Here is a 19,486-nt window from a genome sequence, read left to right as displayed (position 1 = left end):
CACACACCAACTTCTCTATTAAAATTAGAACAGTGGGGAAGACTAAAGAGCAACACAAAAAAATAGTTTTTAGAATTAGACGAGAATAAATTCATGGCACTAGACTAAGAGATGCACCGATCCACTTTTCTCACTTCCAATACCAATATTTGAGGGTCAGTATCGGCCGATGCTGATCCGACACAGAAAAACAGCTGAACTGACTTAAAAAGTTTTTTTTTTTAAACGCAGACAAAAATATGTTGAATCACAAATTTATCCATAATCCACCAGTACAGCACACTTAAATACATTTAAATAGCTTGAGAATCCAACATGTAAAAACAACATAACTTAATGTTGTTCAGTCATGTGCAATTAGGAGTACAACAGCCAATATAAAACAAATAATAAAGAAGCTGAAACTGAGACCAACTATGTTGATCAAGCATGTAAAGATAAACTGACAAGCTTTCTTTCAACTGGTTTAGACAGTGCAATTAGAAATTCTGAATATAATGTAAAATAAATAAAAAGCATGATATCGCTCAAAGCACAAAGCATAGAACTGACTGAATAGATCTGCCCTTATGAATCAGGCACATTGCCATAGATACCTGATCTAGACTATTTTTAAATATTGGGATCGATACAGATATTAATATCGGATTGGTACATCTCCGATCACAATCTTTAAGACATCCATACCATTCACTAGTGATGTGTTGTAAGAGCCACTTATTAAATCAAAGTTAGATGGAAGGTGCATGTCCTTAAAAGGCCAACAAGGCAAAGGAGGGAGTAGCAAAAAGCAACTAAGAGAAAAAGGCCGATTTGGGGGAGGAAAAAACCCCATTGAGAACAATTTAACCGATTAGAACAAAAAGACACTGGATGAAAAATCAAAAACAGACATGAAAGAGGGAGAGAATGAGAGAAAGTAACCGAGCAGACAGGCAGAGAGAGAGAGGAACCCAAACCTGTGACCTTAGATGAAAGAAGCAGTCACTGTGGGCTACAATTAAGGATGGCAGGAGGGAGAACATAGGTCAGGAGAACTACACAGACTCACACAACTCCAAAAGCATGAAACATCCCGTCACAATGGCCGTGGATGTGTGGATACATGGCATTGATAGAAAAAAAAAGATGAATTTGATTTAACAGGGGTCTCGTAAACGTATTCACATTGTGAAGCAGTACAACCAAATGTATTTATTGGGGTTGTAAGCAACAGATTAACAAAAAGATCTACATATTTGTGGGGAAAACGTAGATCAATATTTTGTAGGACCTTTCACCCCAATTACATGTGTAGTATTTTATGGTATTCCTCTAATAGTGTTGTACATCTACAGACTTGACACTGAGCAGACCTTTCTCCTCAATCATCTAATCATCAGCTTAGATGGAGACAGTCTGTTCATATGTATATTGAAGTCTTAGTAAAAATTCTCAGTTGGGTTTAGGTCTGGACTTTCTAACAGATGAATATGCTTCAATCTAAACCATTCAAATGTAGCTCTGGTTGTATGCTTAAGGTGTAGGTGAACCTTCAAGTCCAGGCTGAAGTCGCCTGCACCGATAACAGTTTTCTGGCCAATCAAATTTCTCTCACAGCAGAACAAAAGGGACAGTGGTGGATTTTCAGGCATTTGTGGAGGAAGATAAGGTCTGTGGACAAGATTGTTTCATACAAGAGAATCAGCCAATTGCCAAAAATTAAGGAAATCGGAGCTGATTTATCAGTGCACCCCCTACTTTTAATGTCTTTCTCTCTCTGTTCCTTACTATTTAGTAAAGGATAGTTCACAAGGCAAAATGTTTATACTGATATTTGCCCCATTTTTTTCCCCTTCTAATAATCTTACAGACACCCCAATTAGAGGAACGGCTCACTAAAATAATCTCAAGAGATATTTCTGCTGTGTGTGGTGTGTTAGCAGTGATCCGGTCCACTTGGAAGGACGCTGGGTCCGCTCTGATATAAAATCAACATGTTTGATCGTCTTTGCCTGATATCGTAATGTCTGCTGCTCTCAGGGGAAAATCGAGAACGCAGCCTGTTGAATGTGACGTATAAAACAAAACAACCGAAATGGCGAACCAGAGACTCCAGTGGATGTCGCAGATGCCTTTTTTCTGTTGATTTTTCTCTGTTAAAAATAGTCCACAAACTATCGCCGTTGCTTCTTTCCAGTTGGACAGTGCTCTTTAAGATGCATTCTGCTTGGTACATAATTTAAAAAAATAATCCCGCTTTAAAATTCTCCAGGTCTCCGTTCCCGACTTGCTTGTTGTGTTCTTTGGTTGTAGTTACACGTGGCTTTACGTGTAATAAAATACCTTGAAGGTTTTGGTTGTTGTACTGGAGATTGTCGCAGATCTGAGACTTTATCCCATATTTACCTGTTTGATGAGTGCCGTAAAAGGCTTTTCTAAAACGTTAAGGAGCTTTGAGATCAGATCAATTAAGTGAGGCCTGTCTCTGTGGGTTTATGTAATGCAATCATAAGGACAGAGGAAGCATTCATAATGGATTTCTTTTTTCAGCAAAACCTTAAAAACCCTGAACAGTGAGGCTCTGAGCAAGATATGAAGATTGCTAATATATTAATAAATGTGCAATCAGACTAATTTCTAAATTTTACTTTGAAAGCAGCACCTCTAAAACAGCTAACACAAGGACCTTCCTTTATCCCACATTAGTCACTTCCCTCAAAGAAGGAGTCCTGCTTTAATTGAATTAAATTATACCTTATGCATGCTAAACCACAAAGCACCTACTTAGCCAGATGGAGAGGTAAATGGGAAAGGCTTTTGCCTCTCCAGCTGATAACGACGACACACACACACGCACACACACTCACAGTCATGCTAATCAAAAGAAGACATCAAGTAATCTAATCTGAATCACTAACAATTATCAGCACATTGGCCCCGAGGCCAGGCGTATTCCTTTGATCAATGTTTTCTATTAAAAAAAGTGTAAACAATTCAATATCGCCCTTCCCCCTCCTCTTGATTCCTTCCCTTATGCATAGTGAGGGGGATATTAGCCAATTGTCCTTGGAAATGAGTCAGGAAATCAACCCAGCCACTTTAAGGAGCTAATCTGACTAAAGTCAGATATCTTGCCACACAACAAGGGACCGAAGAGGACCTTTTCTTTTTTTTTGTCACTGAGGAAATACACTGGTGCCGCAAAAGCTTTGAAGACGTCTTTTAATTTGCTCTTTTTCCTCCGAAGACTTTCAACCAGCACCAGTCCTAAGAAGGTCCTCACTTATTTCCTCTCAGATTATTCCAGAATGGTTATTCCTGTGGCCGGCAAGCAAACACCAGCACACACATACACACACACACACACACATCTATGAGCATACACGCAAACACACGCTTACATGCGCACTTCTGAAAAACATCTAATTCAAGGGCATATTTCTCTTTAAGGATTCCAGCGGCAAATGCGGAGGCCAAGCGGCTGTTGCCTTTTAGATATTTCATTACCAAAAGGTATTTATTTCATTTTACCCTCAAATCCCTTGTCACTTTATTTTTTTTTAAAACTCCTTTGCATTTTTTATTTTTTTTATTTTACTGAAATATTTGGAAACGTGACAGAAGATTGGACCACAGTGCTTTCCCAGGGTAACTCCTGGTTCATCAGCATGCCCCTTCCTCTCAGTATATTATGTTCAGTGAAGCGTGCTCAGTTCAGAGCCGGCAATTTCAATCGCTGCGTTTCTAGTCTAGTTAGCTTCAGTACAGCGATTCTTCACCCCTCCCAGCACCCCCTTTTTTTTAACAGTGAATGTACTTCTGCTGACAGCTGTCTGTGGACTGCATTTGCTCGGTGCACTAAGGAAAAAGTGAAGGCGGGCAGAAAATTTTGTTAGTCATATAAACTGTCAAAAATGACCAAAGACAGACTCTGTAGAGACAGAGTTGCGTTTCGAGAGAGCAAGAGAGAGAGAGAGGAGACAACGAAGAAGTCCATCCACATTTGAGTTTCTTCCTTGCTGACGCGTTCAGGTTGCGCCGCTCAGCCGTCCATGAGAAAACCTCAGCTGAAGGTAATGAGGGAGAAGTCGTCTCTCTTTCTAAAAGCTGGTTCAGAAAGTGGTCTGTCAGAGGATGAGACAGTTCATACTGGATTTTCCGTCATATTGGATGCGTAGCGAGCAGCAAAAAGAGAATAGTGGAGTTCAAGAGACTGGTGGATGTACACTTTGCTTGCCCTGAACACTGACGTAAAAAGAAAGTCAAAAGAAAATAAAGCAAAGGCTTCCTTTTTTCTTTTGAAAATAACCTTTGCTTTCAGCAAAACTAGAGTTGAGTGTCACAAATTTTTTTAAAAAGTGTCCTTATAAACTTATTCGCTTATTTCCAAAAATAATGGATGAATCGGATTAAACATTCGAGTGAAAATGTAAATAAAAAAGTTTAGAACGAAACCTCCATCAAACATTTGACAAAATGAAATAACATGGTCAAAACAAGCCCTTTTGCACAGGTTCACTCACTTGTTTCCAGGTGTGTAAACATAAACTTTAACAAAAGCAAATATGAAAGTATTTAAGCATCACTTGTAATGCAGGATCAATTGGGCTTCTACACTTGGATACTGACTTCTAGTTTTTAGAAAAAACAAAATCAAATGCACCCAACATGTATGATAAAGTTATTGGTGTTACAATAAACTTCAAAATAAAAAGTATTTAAACATTTATCAAATGTTTCTGGTGATACAGTCAGAGTCTCACAAACACAAATACTGCTCAAAAACCAAAATGCATCACATGTAACTTTCAGTCCACCAGTTGTTTTAAGCTGTACAACTGCAGCTGAGTTGTTAAGCTGCACACAAAAGCAACATTTAATCAGATTTTTTTAAATATTTCTTTTGTTACTGATGTGTTCATGGAAACAGAAGCGGAAAAACTGTTTGAGCTGCAAAACAAGCCGGTTTCTGGTCAGCTTTGAGGTTGCAAACATCATCATCATTTATAGTTTAAAATTGAAATAAATCACAGTTCCTGTCACACTATTTCCCCCTTACCAAACCAACAACATCAAAAGATATGATCACTGCACATCCCAAATCAAATCTCTAATTATTAACATATAAAATTATTTCTTAGATTTTGGCACTTTTGGTAGTTCATACTTCTCACAGATCCCACAACATTCCTCAAGTTTCCTTAACTTGAGGAATGTTGTTGAAGTACAAAGAAAAATTAGTCTGGCTTCGAGTCAACATGAGAACCGTTGCTATATTGCGGCGATAACTTACATCAGAGATGCCTGAAGTCCTGTTTGGTGCTGCGACAGCTGAGTTGGGGACGTTCTTATTTCCAGCCTTCATGGCGGCGTCTCTGCGGGCCTGCTCCAACAGGAGCCTGGCTCTCTCTTTCAACTCCTCTTGACGAGAAAGTACTTTCTACAAGCAAACACAAAACATGAGTAACTAATTCAAATGCTTAAATTAGTCGTGTTTTGCTTTGTTTCAAACATTTTATACGAGCATAGTTTTGCAGTCGGATCAAAACCGTTTGACCCACCTTCTCAGCTGGAGGACTTGATGCAGATGCAGGTGATGTTTCCTTTGAAACAGAAAATGCAACATAAATGCAAGAGCCTATAAAGTTCTGCTTTTAAGAGTCATGCTTGCTTATTTCAAACCAACAGCACAGTCAAAGTCTTATCTTCAATTTGCCTACAGCAGAAAGTAAAAAAAAAACAAAAAAACAATCAGCCGACTGATACTGATATTTCTTTTTTTTTTTTTTTTTTTAAGTTAAATACACAGATGAAGTTGTTAATTTGGAAACAAATTTACTGGTGCACCTGGAGTTTTAAGATTTATTTTCTTTAAGGAGCAACACTTGATGTTTTAATAACCATAAGTATAAAAAATATCCTGTGTTTTCAATTTTTCGAGTCGCTTCTCAAGTTTTCTGTGAGTTTCCTTACTGGATTGAACCACTGTGGCTTTTTTGTCAAGACATTTTACACCTCATATAGACTTTATGAGGCGTGAAACTATGTGGAAATAAATAGGGCACCTATTGCAATGTTTTGTCCAATCGCCGATCTTGAAAAACTCTAACCTGCTGATTCAGATTTTGGCCGATACCAAGTTCTGGTCTGAAAGCTGGCTAAATGTAGGGACCTGGGCTGGTAGATAAGGTCGGAGGGTCAGATTGGTTTCGCAAACAAGAATCGGCCGATATAGAGCTGGACGATGTAGCCGAAAAACATAACACAAAATAAGCGCTTCAAGTCAGTCGATACTAATAATCATTAATTGTTTTTTGTTTGAAATAACTGAAATATTTTCCAAACTGATGACGCAACCTTTCCTGTTTTATTCACAGTTTTCACTTCAAATGAAAGATTTTTTTAAGCAGTTATGAGGCACAGAGGATAAACCTGACACTCCTGATGTGAAAGTTAGTTAATAGGTAACTGTAAGTTATTCAACAAGTTGTTGCTAGGTAACCAAAGAGTGAGTAAGTTAGTAGATGCCACCAACCTTGTTCAGCTGGCTGCGAGAGGCGGAGTGGCTAAAGCCTATCAATATATTGTTATTTTATCAGACGTTTTACCTATTGATATTGATCACGTGTCTTTTGCAATATATATTATTGATTTATTGACCAGCTTGAGGCTGAATGAAAGAAACTGGTGCTGATTTATCAGTGCAAAAATAAAAAATAAAAAAAATTCTTAAAGGGTTTTAACCCCATCGAGGAGGGTTTCTTTCACTTGTGGGAATCTTTTTTGAGAATTTCAATTAAACTTGGATAAAGGTGATGAGGCATCTCATGAAGTTGATAACAGCACATCAAAATAAATAAATGGATAAATAACAATCTCTCCCCGCTGCCCCCTCTTCCTGCCCCGTGACCTTTTAGGTTGTAAACAAGCAGCAGTAATCTGAGGTTAACCAATGCAGCCCTGCACCGAGTGCGTTTGGGTTGTGCGAGCGGGTGCACACATGCGTACAGGTGTGTGTCAGAGTGTAAGACGAGATGATGTCTGCTCCGTGCAAAGCATCGCCACGCCTGAGCGGTCACGGCACAAACTGTCATCAACTGCAGGGATGGGAAATATAATGAAAAATATAATGAAATGTCAAAGCAAAGGAGGGGGAGCGGGGTTCTGCTGGGCGCGTTCGGGAGTCGCCACATGTTAAGGGTCCCGATGCGTCTGGTTCTTGGCAGCAAGACAAGTGACAACAACATCTAATGGAGAATGGAAGAGAATTTTTCGGCACGGTCATCTCTGCATTTGTATCAACAATGTTGGACGGATTTGAAGCTTAGCGAGCGCCAGGAGGAAATGAATGTTGTACGAATCCTCTGTCTTATGACTGACGGCGCCGAGAAAGTTTCAATCAAAGCCTGGGTGCAAGGATAAAAACATGAGCAATCCATTTAGGGCCCAGACAGGTACCTGCAGGTAAACGCTGCTGGAATCTTAATACCTGACTTAAGTAGCGAGAATGAGTTTATGAAACACAGACTGCTCCTGAGGTTAAGGTACAGAATTTATGTATTCGTTTTGAGGTTTACTGAATCAGATACCTCAAAGCTACAACTGCAAATCATATGAGAAATCATTGGGACTCTATGTGATAGATCAATACAAAGTAGTGCAAGACTGTGCAGTGAGAGAAAAATTCAAACATCTTGTGTTTTGGTATTTGTTTGTATTTAATCCCACTGCATCAATCTTGAAGAGCAACCTTTTACTGCATTTACACCACCCAAGTATCCAACAAGAAACACTTTTACCCATTCTTAGTGGAGGTTTAGGTTGAAACCATCCCAGCAGAAGTAGGTTTTCATTGAACCAGTACCACTGTAGCTCTGGCTGTATGTTTAAGTTCATTAAACATACAGCTTATGGCCAACAACAGCTTCCTTCTTAATATCAAGGCCAGATTGGAGGTGTGCATGAGTAATGGCTGTATAGATAATAGATACCTGAGCAGTTCACTGCAAAAACAAAAAATATTGCAAAGTATTTTTGGTCTAGCTATTTCTGCAAATGCTTTTGTGTATCTGAAATAAGACAAAACTAACTATCAAATAACTTTTCAGCAACACAGGAGCTTGTTTAAAACAAATAATTCCTTAATATTGCTGCAAAATATTGGCAGATTTGACTTATTACATGGCAAAAATGTCTTGTTAAAAGCGAAAAAGATCTTCCACTGGATCCAGTACTTTTTCCTCAATATTAAGGAATTACAGACTTAAAACAAGCTGTACCTATATCTTGTTGAAAGGTTACCTTTAAGTTAGTTTTGTCGTATTTCAAGTGTACAGAGACATTTAGACTAGAAACCAGACCAAAAATACTTGGTAAGATTTTGTGTTTTTGCAGTGTTGGTCTCTGCAGCTTCTGCAGAGTTACCATAGACCTCTCAACTCTTTTTTTATTTTATTTAGGGGTTTCGGAGTGAAGGAAGGATGACTGCAAATGCATGAAACACTGTAAATAAGTTCATTTTTTTTCAACAATACAATTTTGTACCACTCTGTGCCGCCCCATCAAACAAAAATACAATAAAGTATATTGCAGTTTGCAGCTGTAGTGTGGCAAATTGTGGAGAAAAACGTTTAAGGCATATGGAAAGCAGAATTGCAATGCAAGAGTACAAAACACCAAGTCAAATATTGTGACTAGGTGGCTTTACCTGTTTGATGGGGATATCTGTGTGGTTGGTTGGGGAGGATTTGGTGTTTGAAGCTGGCTCTGAATCTGAGTGACGCAGACTAGCCCTTTTCTTTTTAATGAGGTCAGCGTCCCTGTTATAGGAGAGGTGTGATAAAGAGTTTCCTCTCCTTGTAGGGGACGATGGTTCGTTACTTCTCTCTCCTCTATCCTCTAGCACCTCCTCCTTGCATAGTGTTTCCTTCTCCAGCTCTCTCTCCGATCTTTGCGGTAAGTCGCAAAGATCTAAAGTGTTGGCTTTGAGCGGACCACCTCTATCCTCGGACACTTGCAGGGGCACGTGGGCAAAGTTTGTAGCTGTTGCAGCCAACGTTGTGCGCGGCAACGGGACTGGCGGTGACGATTGTAAGGACCCTGCTTCTGGGGAGCCGGTTGAGTCTACTCCAACTTGTTGCTCCATTGTCTCCCCTTTGGCGGCCTCGTCGCCGTTGGACTCAGTGGGAACGCCGGCCGTAGATGAAAGGGGCTCGATGTTGACCTGGCGATTTTGCACGTCGTTCAGTTCGGCGTAGAACTTGTCCTGGTCTATAGAGGCGTTGGTGTCCGTCTCGAAGTCGCCCACTTTGTAGGTGCTGCGGCTGCTGTTGGCCTCTATCTGCACCACATTGAGCTCCTCGCCAGAAAAATGGGCCCTTATCTGGTACAGGTAGGTCATCACCGTGAGCTTGTCGGGAATAGCAAGGAGCACCATGTCGGATGGTTCCAGGAGACGAGAAATCCCCAGACTCGCAAAGCCATCATATGCCTACAATAAAAAACCAACGAGAAAACAAGCATTAGAAAGAACAATTTATTCTCCATGGCAACAATTAAGCGACAAAGAAAGGACTATGATGGAGTCTGGTTTCTTTTTTCGTATACTTGGTACACAGATTGTAAGTGTGTACTCTACATGTTCATGTGTGTTTGGGAGTGAGAGACACCGCTGCCATGAGTCCTGACAGGTCATGTCAGGGTTGGCTGTCCCCGATAAGAGACGCAGATATCCCAAGACAGAGCGCCTAATCCGAAAGTGTGTGTTTGTGTGTATACACACACATGCGCGCGCACGTGCCGAAGTGCGTCTTTATCGCTCGCCTACATCAACGTGCCCACACTCTCCGTCACGCGTGTAATTGGTCTGATTAGACGCTGATGAGAAAATACAGGTGTGATTATCAAGCGACAGACGAAAACCAATCCCCCATCACAAGATAGACTGAGACACAGAGAGAGGGGATGAAAACCATTATCGCTGCCAATGACAGGTAAATAAATAGATTAACAGCAGCACGCACACATGCCACCCCCAGTTCCTGCACGCACACACGGCCTCCCCATCCATCTCTCCCAGGTATCACAGCTTGTATCTGGTCTGCTTGATAGTGTTGATCTAATTCCAACCTGTTGCAAGGCATGTTTGTTTTACTGCCTCTGTAGACCTCCCTACTCCATCAATTGCTCCGTTTCTCCCAGACTCTCCCACTCTGAAGACTCCTCTTCTTGTGACCTCCTGAGATGCATCTAGAGGAGCCTCCTTAACCTTTCTCAGCCCCGTTCTGCTGTAAATTCTCGTCTGTCCCGCAAACACTTTTTTTTTTTCAACTTTCTTAATCCAGAGGAGGGCATTATTAAGCATGTATGACTTTTTATTAAGCCTTTGCTTTGCATTCATTACTTACACCTGCAGGTTGTCTAAGAAAGTAAAACACAATTTAAAGACAAATGCCGATGCACCAAAGCCAAAAAAGCTTTGTTCCATCTAAAATGATCTAGTTTAAATTTCACCAGTCTAAGAATTTCAAAGTAAAAATCAGTGGTGGGCACACTTCCGCTAATTTCTACCATTTAGCGCTTTTGCTAACTTAGAAAATGTTTAGCACACTTAGCTTTCTCTAAATTAATCTTTACTGGTTACATTTCTAAGGCTCCAAGTTACTTGACTGAATAAAATTGAACATTTGTGTTGAAGTTTTGATTGTCGGCAGTTTAGAATTTTCAAGTTTATCTTGGTGCTCTTACTTTGAAGTGGGTGAAGAGTGTTCACACAGCAGTTCTGTTTCCTATTCTCACGTTTGCTCTCTTTTTTTCCCCCAAATAACTAATTCAAGCAAGGAACTTAAGGGAACAAAAGATATGGACAAGAAATCAAGATATAAACATGGATACAATATTTAACAACATTACAGAATATGTATATTATACTCCCATTGCTGCTAGAATGTTGTAGTCCTAAGGTACAGTTTGAATTGTAATTAGTGCTTTAGCATTAGCTTCTACTACATATGAGGTTGTTGTAGCGCTTTAGCATTACAGGAACTATTACTATTAGGATTATTGCTTTAGGGTTAGCGCTTATAACTTTCTTTTTAGCAGTGGCCACCGCTGGACAAAAAAAATTCAACTGCATTCCATATTGAAAAACAACAGGATAGCTTTTAGGTTTAGGACAAATGGGAAGCTCAACAGCAGACCTTCACATCATTAATGGGTTAATTAATCACTGTACACGTACAGCACTTTCAATTCTTTTAAATATTTTTTCTGTCTTTCCATCATCATCACTTTCCCTAATGATGTTAACTTTGGAGGGGATTTCAATACTTCTCATACCAAATGTTGTAGGTCAGTCAATGCACAAGGGCAACTCGGGAACTGCTTCCCTTCCTTATTCAAAATAAGAGTCTGATAAACATGGAAGCTACTGGGTATAACATGTTCCACTCATATCCAGAGCTCATAATTCCAGTTTACACTTGCTTCACCAGAGCAAATCAGAGGCTGGAAGCAGCTGAGCAACTTATGAGTACCTACACTTTAGTTATGATGTGCATTAAAACACGTTGCATTCAGAATACCCAATCCTACTCTGTACTTATGTAGGATGCAGATTTTTTTATATCAAAGAAACTGGGGGCAAAAAGGTAGAAAGAAAAATAAAAAATTAAACTAAAAACAAATTCTTAATATGTATTGTGTTTAATTGCATTCTTCCTCATGTTTTTTTTCCCTCCCCTCCAGGGGGTCTTTTGTGGGCTCTAGTGTCCCTTATATGAAAGTAGGCTGACAAGAAAGGGGGAAGGAGAGGGGAGAGGGCATGTTTTGTGTTTGCTTGTCGACAGGTCCGGGAATCGAACCCGCGATGGCCGCGTCGAGGACTCAAGGCATCCAAACGTGAGTCGCGCTATCCCCTACGCCACCACAGCACACCCCATTCTTCCTAAGTTTTAATATTTCTATCAATTTGTAGGGGAATAGTCCCCACTGTGGAACATCTACACTTTCCTGAACAAATGAGTTTGGTGAGAGAAACAAACTGATGGGGGGCAGAAGAGCCAAATGCACACCTCAAATCACACATCTCTATGTTTACACCTAGCAATTTTAAAGTCCTTTCTCTTCCCCAGTAACAGTGTGTGAAAGAGTACAAGGAATAACTGGACCAATTAGGTTTCTAAAACTTATATAGACAAGCAAAGTGTGCTTTCTTTGTTCGCATAGTGGTAAAGGAAGCCTTTGAAAGAGAGCAACAACTGAAGCTTAAAAAAGAGACAGATAGAAAGAATGTAGAAAAGCGTTGACAAAGTGAGAGCTTTTACAGGAACATGCTTGAAATGGAGTTTGTTTCAGGAAATAATGAGTTCTTGGCCTGCTTATTCTTACTGAGTGTTTGCTCTGATCAGTTAAACTCAAGCTGTAACTCCTAAGAATAAGTCTGATTCAATTTTGCACAAACTGAGCCCACAACTTCAACTTCAGTCATCCTAAAAATATTTTGCTACAATAGCAACGCTCATGGTGGCAGCTTGTGGGAGTAGCTGTGTTACAGTAATTCTGATTTGCAAGGATCTTATCCCCGACCTCCAAAGAAAATTTATAGAGAAGAAGCAAAAGCAAATGAGGCGGATTAGAGGTACTTGCCAGCAACTGTCATTCAAGACATGTTACTGTAAAATTTCTTCACTGCTGCCTGGATATTAAGCTGTTAGAAGTAATACAAGTCACAAGATTATTATACAGCAACAGTCTTCAGTCAGAGGGCTCTACGGAATTGTTGCAACACTGCCTGCAACTGGACAGCCTTCCTACCCAGAGCATCAGCATCCACCATGACTCTGGATGATATGAGTAACAGCAACATTAAATTTTTCTCTTGTAATAAAGTACTTTTGAACTCAATTCAGACTTTACATATCGTATCAATCATTCGCTTTTCAGCATGATCTTACTCAAGGTCATCATATCTTGAAAATCTCATATCAAGTCATTTCTGACCAACAAATCACAGGCTATAAAAACCACTAGCAAGACAGGAAGCAAACAGTTTGATCTTTCGTATTACAATCAAGAAGACACACTTTCAGCTGGTGTTTTGGGAATTATCTACTGTTCTCCCTTCCTATCTACCTGATGAAGCCTCGGGTCTGGACTCGAGGTTGATGGCTCAGGCCCCGGGCCGACGCTCCGCGCTCCCCCTCCACTCGATCTCAGTGACTGACAGCTATCTATCGTTGTCAATCACCAGCGCCTCCTCCCTTCAGCCCAACCCCTTGTGGTTGTGCTCAGGGCGATTCAGCCTGGTGCAACACTATCAGATGGCATGACAAATTACTTCTCCTTGGCCTCATTATACACACACACACATGCACGCCCACACACACACGAGAAACAGACAGTAGTTCAAACTGATCAGAGCTTCCAAAAAACCCAACATCTATCAATATGTGTAATTACCTGGGGATTAGAATTATATTTGCATGTGAACCTTTACATCATTGGCAGTTTTAAAGGCTCTAAATGATGTAATATCCGCTTTTACTTTTTTTTTTTTTCTAATCACCCTAAATATTGATTGTCCTTATCTGTCATAATTCAGCACAGACTGAGCTGACTGCAATCATTCTTCACAGACAGACAGAGAGGAGGAGGGGCAGTTCTAACAACGAGCTATGACAAGCAGATAGTGGCTTTATCTATACATTTCCATTCTTGCTCTCCATCTAGTAAATTCTATACATTAACAAATATGTTGTAGCATTTATAGTAGAAAAGACTCCATCTTCATCCATGATTCAACTGTTCACACATTTTTATTTCTCTTGAATATGTTTTGCTCATTTGATCTTATTGTCCCCTAATTTCATTAATTAATTTTTTTACATTTGATAACTGAAAATCTTTATTATACTACAGAGGGTAAACAGTACACAGTCTTCTGTCAAATAACAGCAAAATGTAGGATCACATCCCTTTTACATACAGATTAAAACGATTAATCAGATTAATTGCATTAATCGACTACTTAAGTAATTGTCAACTAATTCAGCAATCGATTAACTGTTACCTGAAGCTTAGAGACTCAACAAAAAGGATATTTTATGCAAATGATTACTCTCAGAGCAGTACTTAAGCCAAAACTGTGCAAACAATATATACATTTAGCATTTAAGATAAAAAAAAAAAACTCCTTAAGATTTCACCTGGTTCAAAATCTGCATCTTTTGCAATCCAATGATTAATAGGCTAATATAAACATAATGACCAGATCACACCTGCACTGTACTGATGTCAAGTGAAGCAGAAAGGTTTTATTTTAGCATTTATTTAGTATTTGTTTAGCTGATGATGCATCCTTTTCTACAAATGATGAAGCGAATCCTAAGGGAATGCTATGTTATAGAATATTTGGCAACAAACTATTTTCTTATTTAGAAAAAGGAATTGGTTATTCTTTAATGTAAAAAAATAAGCTTAAACATTTAAATGAAAAATGATCAGATTTGGTTTTTCCTGATTAATTGATTAATAGTCAGAATAGAATCAACAGAATAGTCAATTACTAAAATAATCATTAGTTGTAGCCCATATATAGATATGAGTAACAATAGCTCCCACAGGAGGTTGTGTTGATGTGATGTAGAGCTTAAAGAGAGGCCGACTGCAGTTTTCAGGCTATCACCTTGTACGCCATATTCCCCCCATATTACTTCTATATAACCAATTTCTTCAGGGCTACTCGAGGACCTGGAGGGAGGTGAGGACAGTTAGCAGATATGGGACCGGCTCTCTGCTTCTTCCTCCACTGTGGTTATTGTCAACAGGGTAGCATTCATGCCTAACAGGGCCACCAGAGGTTATCGCTTAGCCAGAGAGTGTATGAGAAGAGGAAATCAAGCTGCAGGAGCCCCACGCATATCGTTCTGTGTAGCCCTCGGGGCCTGAAGAGGGGACGTTTGTGCACCGCACATATACAGACATGTAGCGAGGGGGACGAAACTGGAGTGTGCATCTGTGCGCTCCAAAACCGTCCAGTAAGGAATAAAATGTGCAAACACAGAGTTAAGGGAGAAAACGGTGGGCTGTCTGAATATGCTCCAGAGTTAATGTGCAGATGTGATGACGCAGCTGCACCTGGAAAGCTTTTACTCTTATTTTTTCTTTTTTACATTTGTTACCATGCATAACCATGGCAACGATGTCTTTTTGCAACCGGAAGCAGCTGAAAGCTGGCAGATTGTATGACTGAGAGAGAAAGCGTGCAGTAAGTGAAATAATTTACTTAAAACAAGCTTCCATATCTTGCTAAAAAGTCTGTCGTAAGTTAGTTTTGTTGTATTTCAAGTGTGGTAAGATATTTGCATCTCTTCCATCCACCTCAATGATAAAATCCCAGACAGATTAAAAGGGGCGCAGCAGAAACAAATGACGTTATTGTGAAATACCCTCACAGAAACAAACATACAACCAGGTAGACTGAAGTTCTGACATTTGACTGATGATCACTCCTCAACAGACTAGCTGCTTTTTAAAGAGGACTGCAAATCTGTGTTACTGTCTGTTCATTTCTTTTTTTTTTTTTTTGTCTCTTTTGGTCAGAGGGAAACTTCTTAGCTAATAATACATATCTTGAAAGGAGGAGTTATTTACCCTACTACAAAAGTACATATAACCTGACAAAACAGACAACAAGCATAACAGTTAAAGCTGTAGTGTAAAAGAGAGTTTTGTTATTTTTTATTTAAAACTGTCTCCATGTCATGACATTATGTTATGAGACAGATAATCTGTGAAAAGACTGATCTCCTCCAGTTCCTGTCAGAGCTATTATTGCTCAGGAGGAAATGCATCACTCCCAACCAAAAACAACCACTCAGAACCAGGAGGAGAGTCTTAGCGCTGTCAATCATCCTCACATATGCGCTGCTAATGGTGCTAATGGTGGAAAAACAACTTATTGTTACAGGAAAACCATTTATCCGCCATCATTGGGGGTTATGCTAACTAGCCTGAGGTTTCACAACAAGCTATGCTAGCTGCAGCGTAGCAGAGAGAAAAAGGGGGACGAAGAAAGTGGATGAACAGCGTTCAGACCCGCCCCGGGCTCTGATTGGTTGTTTCTAGTTAGCGCTGGGAGTAGTCAGAGGTGCTCTGTTTTTTCACAGGTTATTTGTCTCATATGGTAAATGGACTGAACTTATATAGCGCTTTTCCAGTCATTTTGACCACTCAAAGCTTTACACTAGTCACATTCACCCATTCGCACTAACAAACACACACACATTTAAACACCGATACGCAGATCGGTAGGCAATGTGGGGTTAAGTGCCTTGCCCAGAGGCACATCGACATGTGGCAGGAGGAAGCTGGAATCGAACCTACAACCTTTCGATTGCAAGACGACTACTCTACCATGAAGAGTAGAGCTCATACCATGCTGTCACAACATAGTTTCAAAATTTATGTAAAAATATATATATACTGTATATTTTAATGCAACTGGACAGAATACTAAATTAGCTCACAAACATCATAAATGCATCCAATCATTTCCTTTCTGATTGTCACAAAACAAGGCATGATTTCTCTTCTGACACACCTGAAGCAAGAACACTTGCTGCATCCTCGCCCACTTCCACCAGGTGTCTAAGTCCTGCTTTGCAGGGCTAAACGTCTTTTTTTTTTTTTAAATCTGTCATTTTCACATCCTGGCACCAAAAAGTACTTGTATGATTGCACACATTTTCTTGTCTTCTTGTTGCATTGCCACCATCTTCCCCCACCCACCCACCATTCAAACTGTGTAAAGACACAAACACTTCGTTGTGGGATTAATGGCAGGTCTCTAAACAAGGCCAAACGGAGATGCGGATGGGAGGGAGGTGTGCGAAGAGAAGGTTCCCAGCGGTGGGCTGCCTCTTACCTTTTTGTTGTTTTCTTTAATATCCTGAGGATTGAGAGCCTTGTAGTCTCTGAAAGTACAGCGGGGAGAGACGAGGGTGTGGGGAGGGGGAGAGAGTGGTAAACAGAGCGGCTCAGTGGAGGAACAGATGAGTTTAAATATGCGTTGCATGTAATGGTATTAGAACTGTAACGTGCAATTTCAGAGCAGAGCAATCAACAGAACTAATGGAGTGGAAAATGTGTGGAAGTAACTCGCTGGAGAGCATAAACACATGCACACGTATGTACACAGAGCCGAGTTTTAATAAACTATCTTCATGTGTGCTCCAGGCGTGGGCCGAAAGTTTGAGGAAAAATAACAGACTTACAAGCAAATAATAAAAAAAAGAAAATAGACATTTTACAGATTCTTTAAATTTTCTATTTTAATCCAGGGTTCTTTAAAAAAACTGATGGGTGCCACAATTTTTGCTTCCACACTAAAAATAGTTTAAAATACTGTCTATTGTTATATTAAAAAACAATTACCTTGATAAAAAAGAAAATGGCCCACTGTTGGAACCATAGAATTATCCCCACAATATAATTACAATTATAAAACAGTTATTTTAAGTAAAGTTATTCTCTATAGTTCAGTTGTATTTTTGTTGAGGATTTATTATTCATCTGTCTGTTTGCAGTGCCAGATTTAAAAGCCAAGAATTGAAATGCGTCCCTTTTTAATTGTCACAAATATGTTTTCCAACTTTTAATTTTAAGTTCATATTCTCCACAGATATTTCACATCATGACATTTCCACAGTTTTTGTGACCAGAAATGTTTCTAAGGTGATACATTTCTTGTTACTTTAAGCGAGAGGAAAAATCCAGGAGTTTTCAGCTGACCAGCAGTGTGCAGCAACAGGTGGGGAAGGGACAGCATGTAATTTTGGGAAACTTCGCCTCTATATTTAGCAATGTTTCAAATAAAATAGACCAAAATAATAAATCTTTAACTTTTTAAATGGTAACAAGTTCCTATGATCTGCATGTTCCAGAAATGATGAGCAATCAACAAAATAAAAAGCAATGCAGACAGGTTATATGTTATGAAAGTGTGACATAGTAAACATAATTTAAACACAAATCATGCCCGGAAAAACTACTCCATATATCAACCATTATTAGATTCCCCAGCATTACTGTCTAAAGTCTGGAAAATGGAAAAAAGAAAATGTTCCTACAATCTTTATAAGATTGTAGGAACCCTGTTTGTATTTAAATATGGGTTGGAATAAGTGGAAAACCAGCTGGTTTTTGCTTCCAGGTAAAGGACCTTGTAGAGAAAATAGCATTCAGTTTGTGTGTGAGTGTGTGCGTGTGTGTGCGTGTGTGTGTGTCGTACATTACGTCAGGTCTGAAATGGTGTAGAATGGCACAGAAGGCCAGGCCGTTCCTCCAGGACGTGGTGAAATTGGTGATCTTCACCCCGCGGTAGTTCTTGGTGACCTCGCGACACCACGCCAGCAGGGACTGGCTGGCATTGGGTTTCCCTCCAAGAACTGGACTGGGGGCGGGGCTAGGCTGCAGGTGGAGAGAATGTGGAGGAGTATTGGAAATGGATAGAAAGAAACATTCATAAAAACAATGTTGTTGTTTTTTTTTTTTATACAAACAGATCAAATGAGATTACGGGTAATTTTCTCGTCTTTATTTCAGTATTCAGTTTCCCTTTGAATACCGACTTCCTCCACTCCCTTTATTACTTATTTTCCAGTAAAATGTTTTACTTCGCCGTCACAAGTCAATCAATTAGCATGCCGTACTGGTATATAATGAGCTTTCACACGCGTGTGTGCAGACACACACCCATTCTGGAGGGTCATTCAGAAAGCAGCGTACGACCGTGAATAATGTAAACATCTTATTAATTAGCTTTGCCTTTGAAGTCTTATCTGGGCTTAAACATATTCAGTGCAAGAAGCCTTTTCCTCTCCTGGACTCTAAATCCCACAAATCCTTGGTCTTGCGGAGACAACGGTCACCATCTACTGTCTTGTCTTGACAGTAGATGGTGATTCAGGCAGATATTTTCTAATCTGGTTATGGAGGATCTGATGTGTGGACGCTCTCTCTGATGAGAATGGAGGAAAAAGTACAGAGGGAACGGAGGGCTTACTTTAAAAACAATTACTTTAAATTATGTCTGCAATTAGGCCAAGATGATATTTAATAAAACAACCGCGTAAGGAGATATGTTTGGATGTTTTTAATCAAAACTACAAAACCTAATTAGAAGATTTATTTTAACCTACCGGTATTTAAATCCACTAGTACTCCTGGATGTTTCCTCCACTATGTTTTTTCTGCACAAAATGAAGTCTGACATCAGCAGAAGTGTGGTAAACGTCCTAAGATTGAACTTTAACTGAAGTGGGTAAATAAATCACAGTATATTGAGCTCTAAAAAAATATATGACAAAACATAACCGAGTTTAAAGCCCAACAGTTGAGGCCTGGTGATCAGTTTAGGACTGTGCTTCCTAACTAAGGTTGCTGTGGCTGACTAACCCCCTCTGTTGGCATGTTTTCGCTACTACATGACCCCAAAAAAATTTTA

The 19,486-nt window shown here is 39.6% G+C and overlaps 1 protein-coding gene across 12 annotated transcripts in view; it reads right to left on the bottom strand.

The window, feature by feature from the left end:
• ehbp1 (EH domain binding protein 1) overlaps positions 1-19,486 on the bottom strand; it is a 169,450-nt gene that overhangs the window by 78,555 nt on the left and 71,409 nt on the right. For all 12 annotated transcript variants that reach the window (XM_044136431.1, XM_044136434.1, XM_044136430.1 and 9 more), the window contains 5 exons: positions 18,272-18,450; positions 16,907-16,955; positions 8,690-9,472; positions 5,544-5,585; positions 5,276-5,422 (listed from right to left, as the gene is read on the bottom strand). In XM_044136431.1, coding sequence (XP_043992366.1) covers positions 5,276-5,422; positions 5,544-5,585; positions 8,690-9,472; positions 16,907-16,955; positions 18,272-18,450 — 1,200 coding nt within the window. The remainder of the gene's footprint in view (positions 1-5,275; positions 5,423-5,543; positions 5,586-8,689; positions 9,473-16,906; positions 16,956-18,271; positions 18,451-19,486) is intronic.

The sequence above is a fragment of the Gambusia affinis genome, linkage group LG13, assembly GCF_019740435.1.
Source record: "Gambusia affinis linkage group LG13, SWU_Gaff_1.0, whole genome shotgun sequence".
In the NCBI taxonomy this organism is placed as follows: domain Eukaryota; kingdom Metazoa; phylum Chordata; class Actinopteri; order Cyprinodontiformes; family Poeciliidae; genus Gambusia; species Gambusia affinis.
This window is presented reverse-complemented; position numbering and strand designations above follow the sequence as displayed.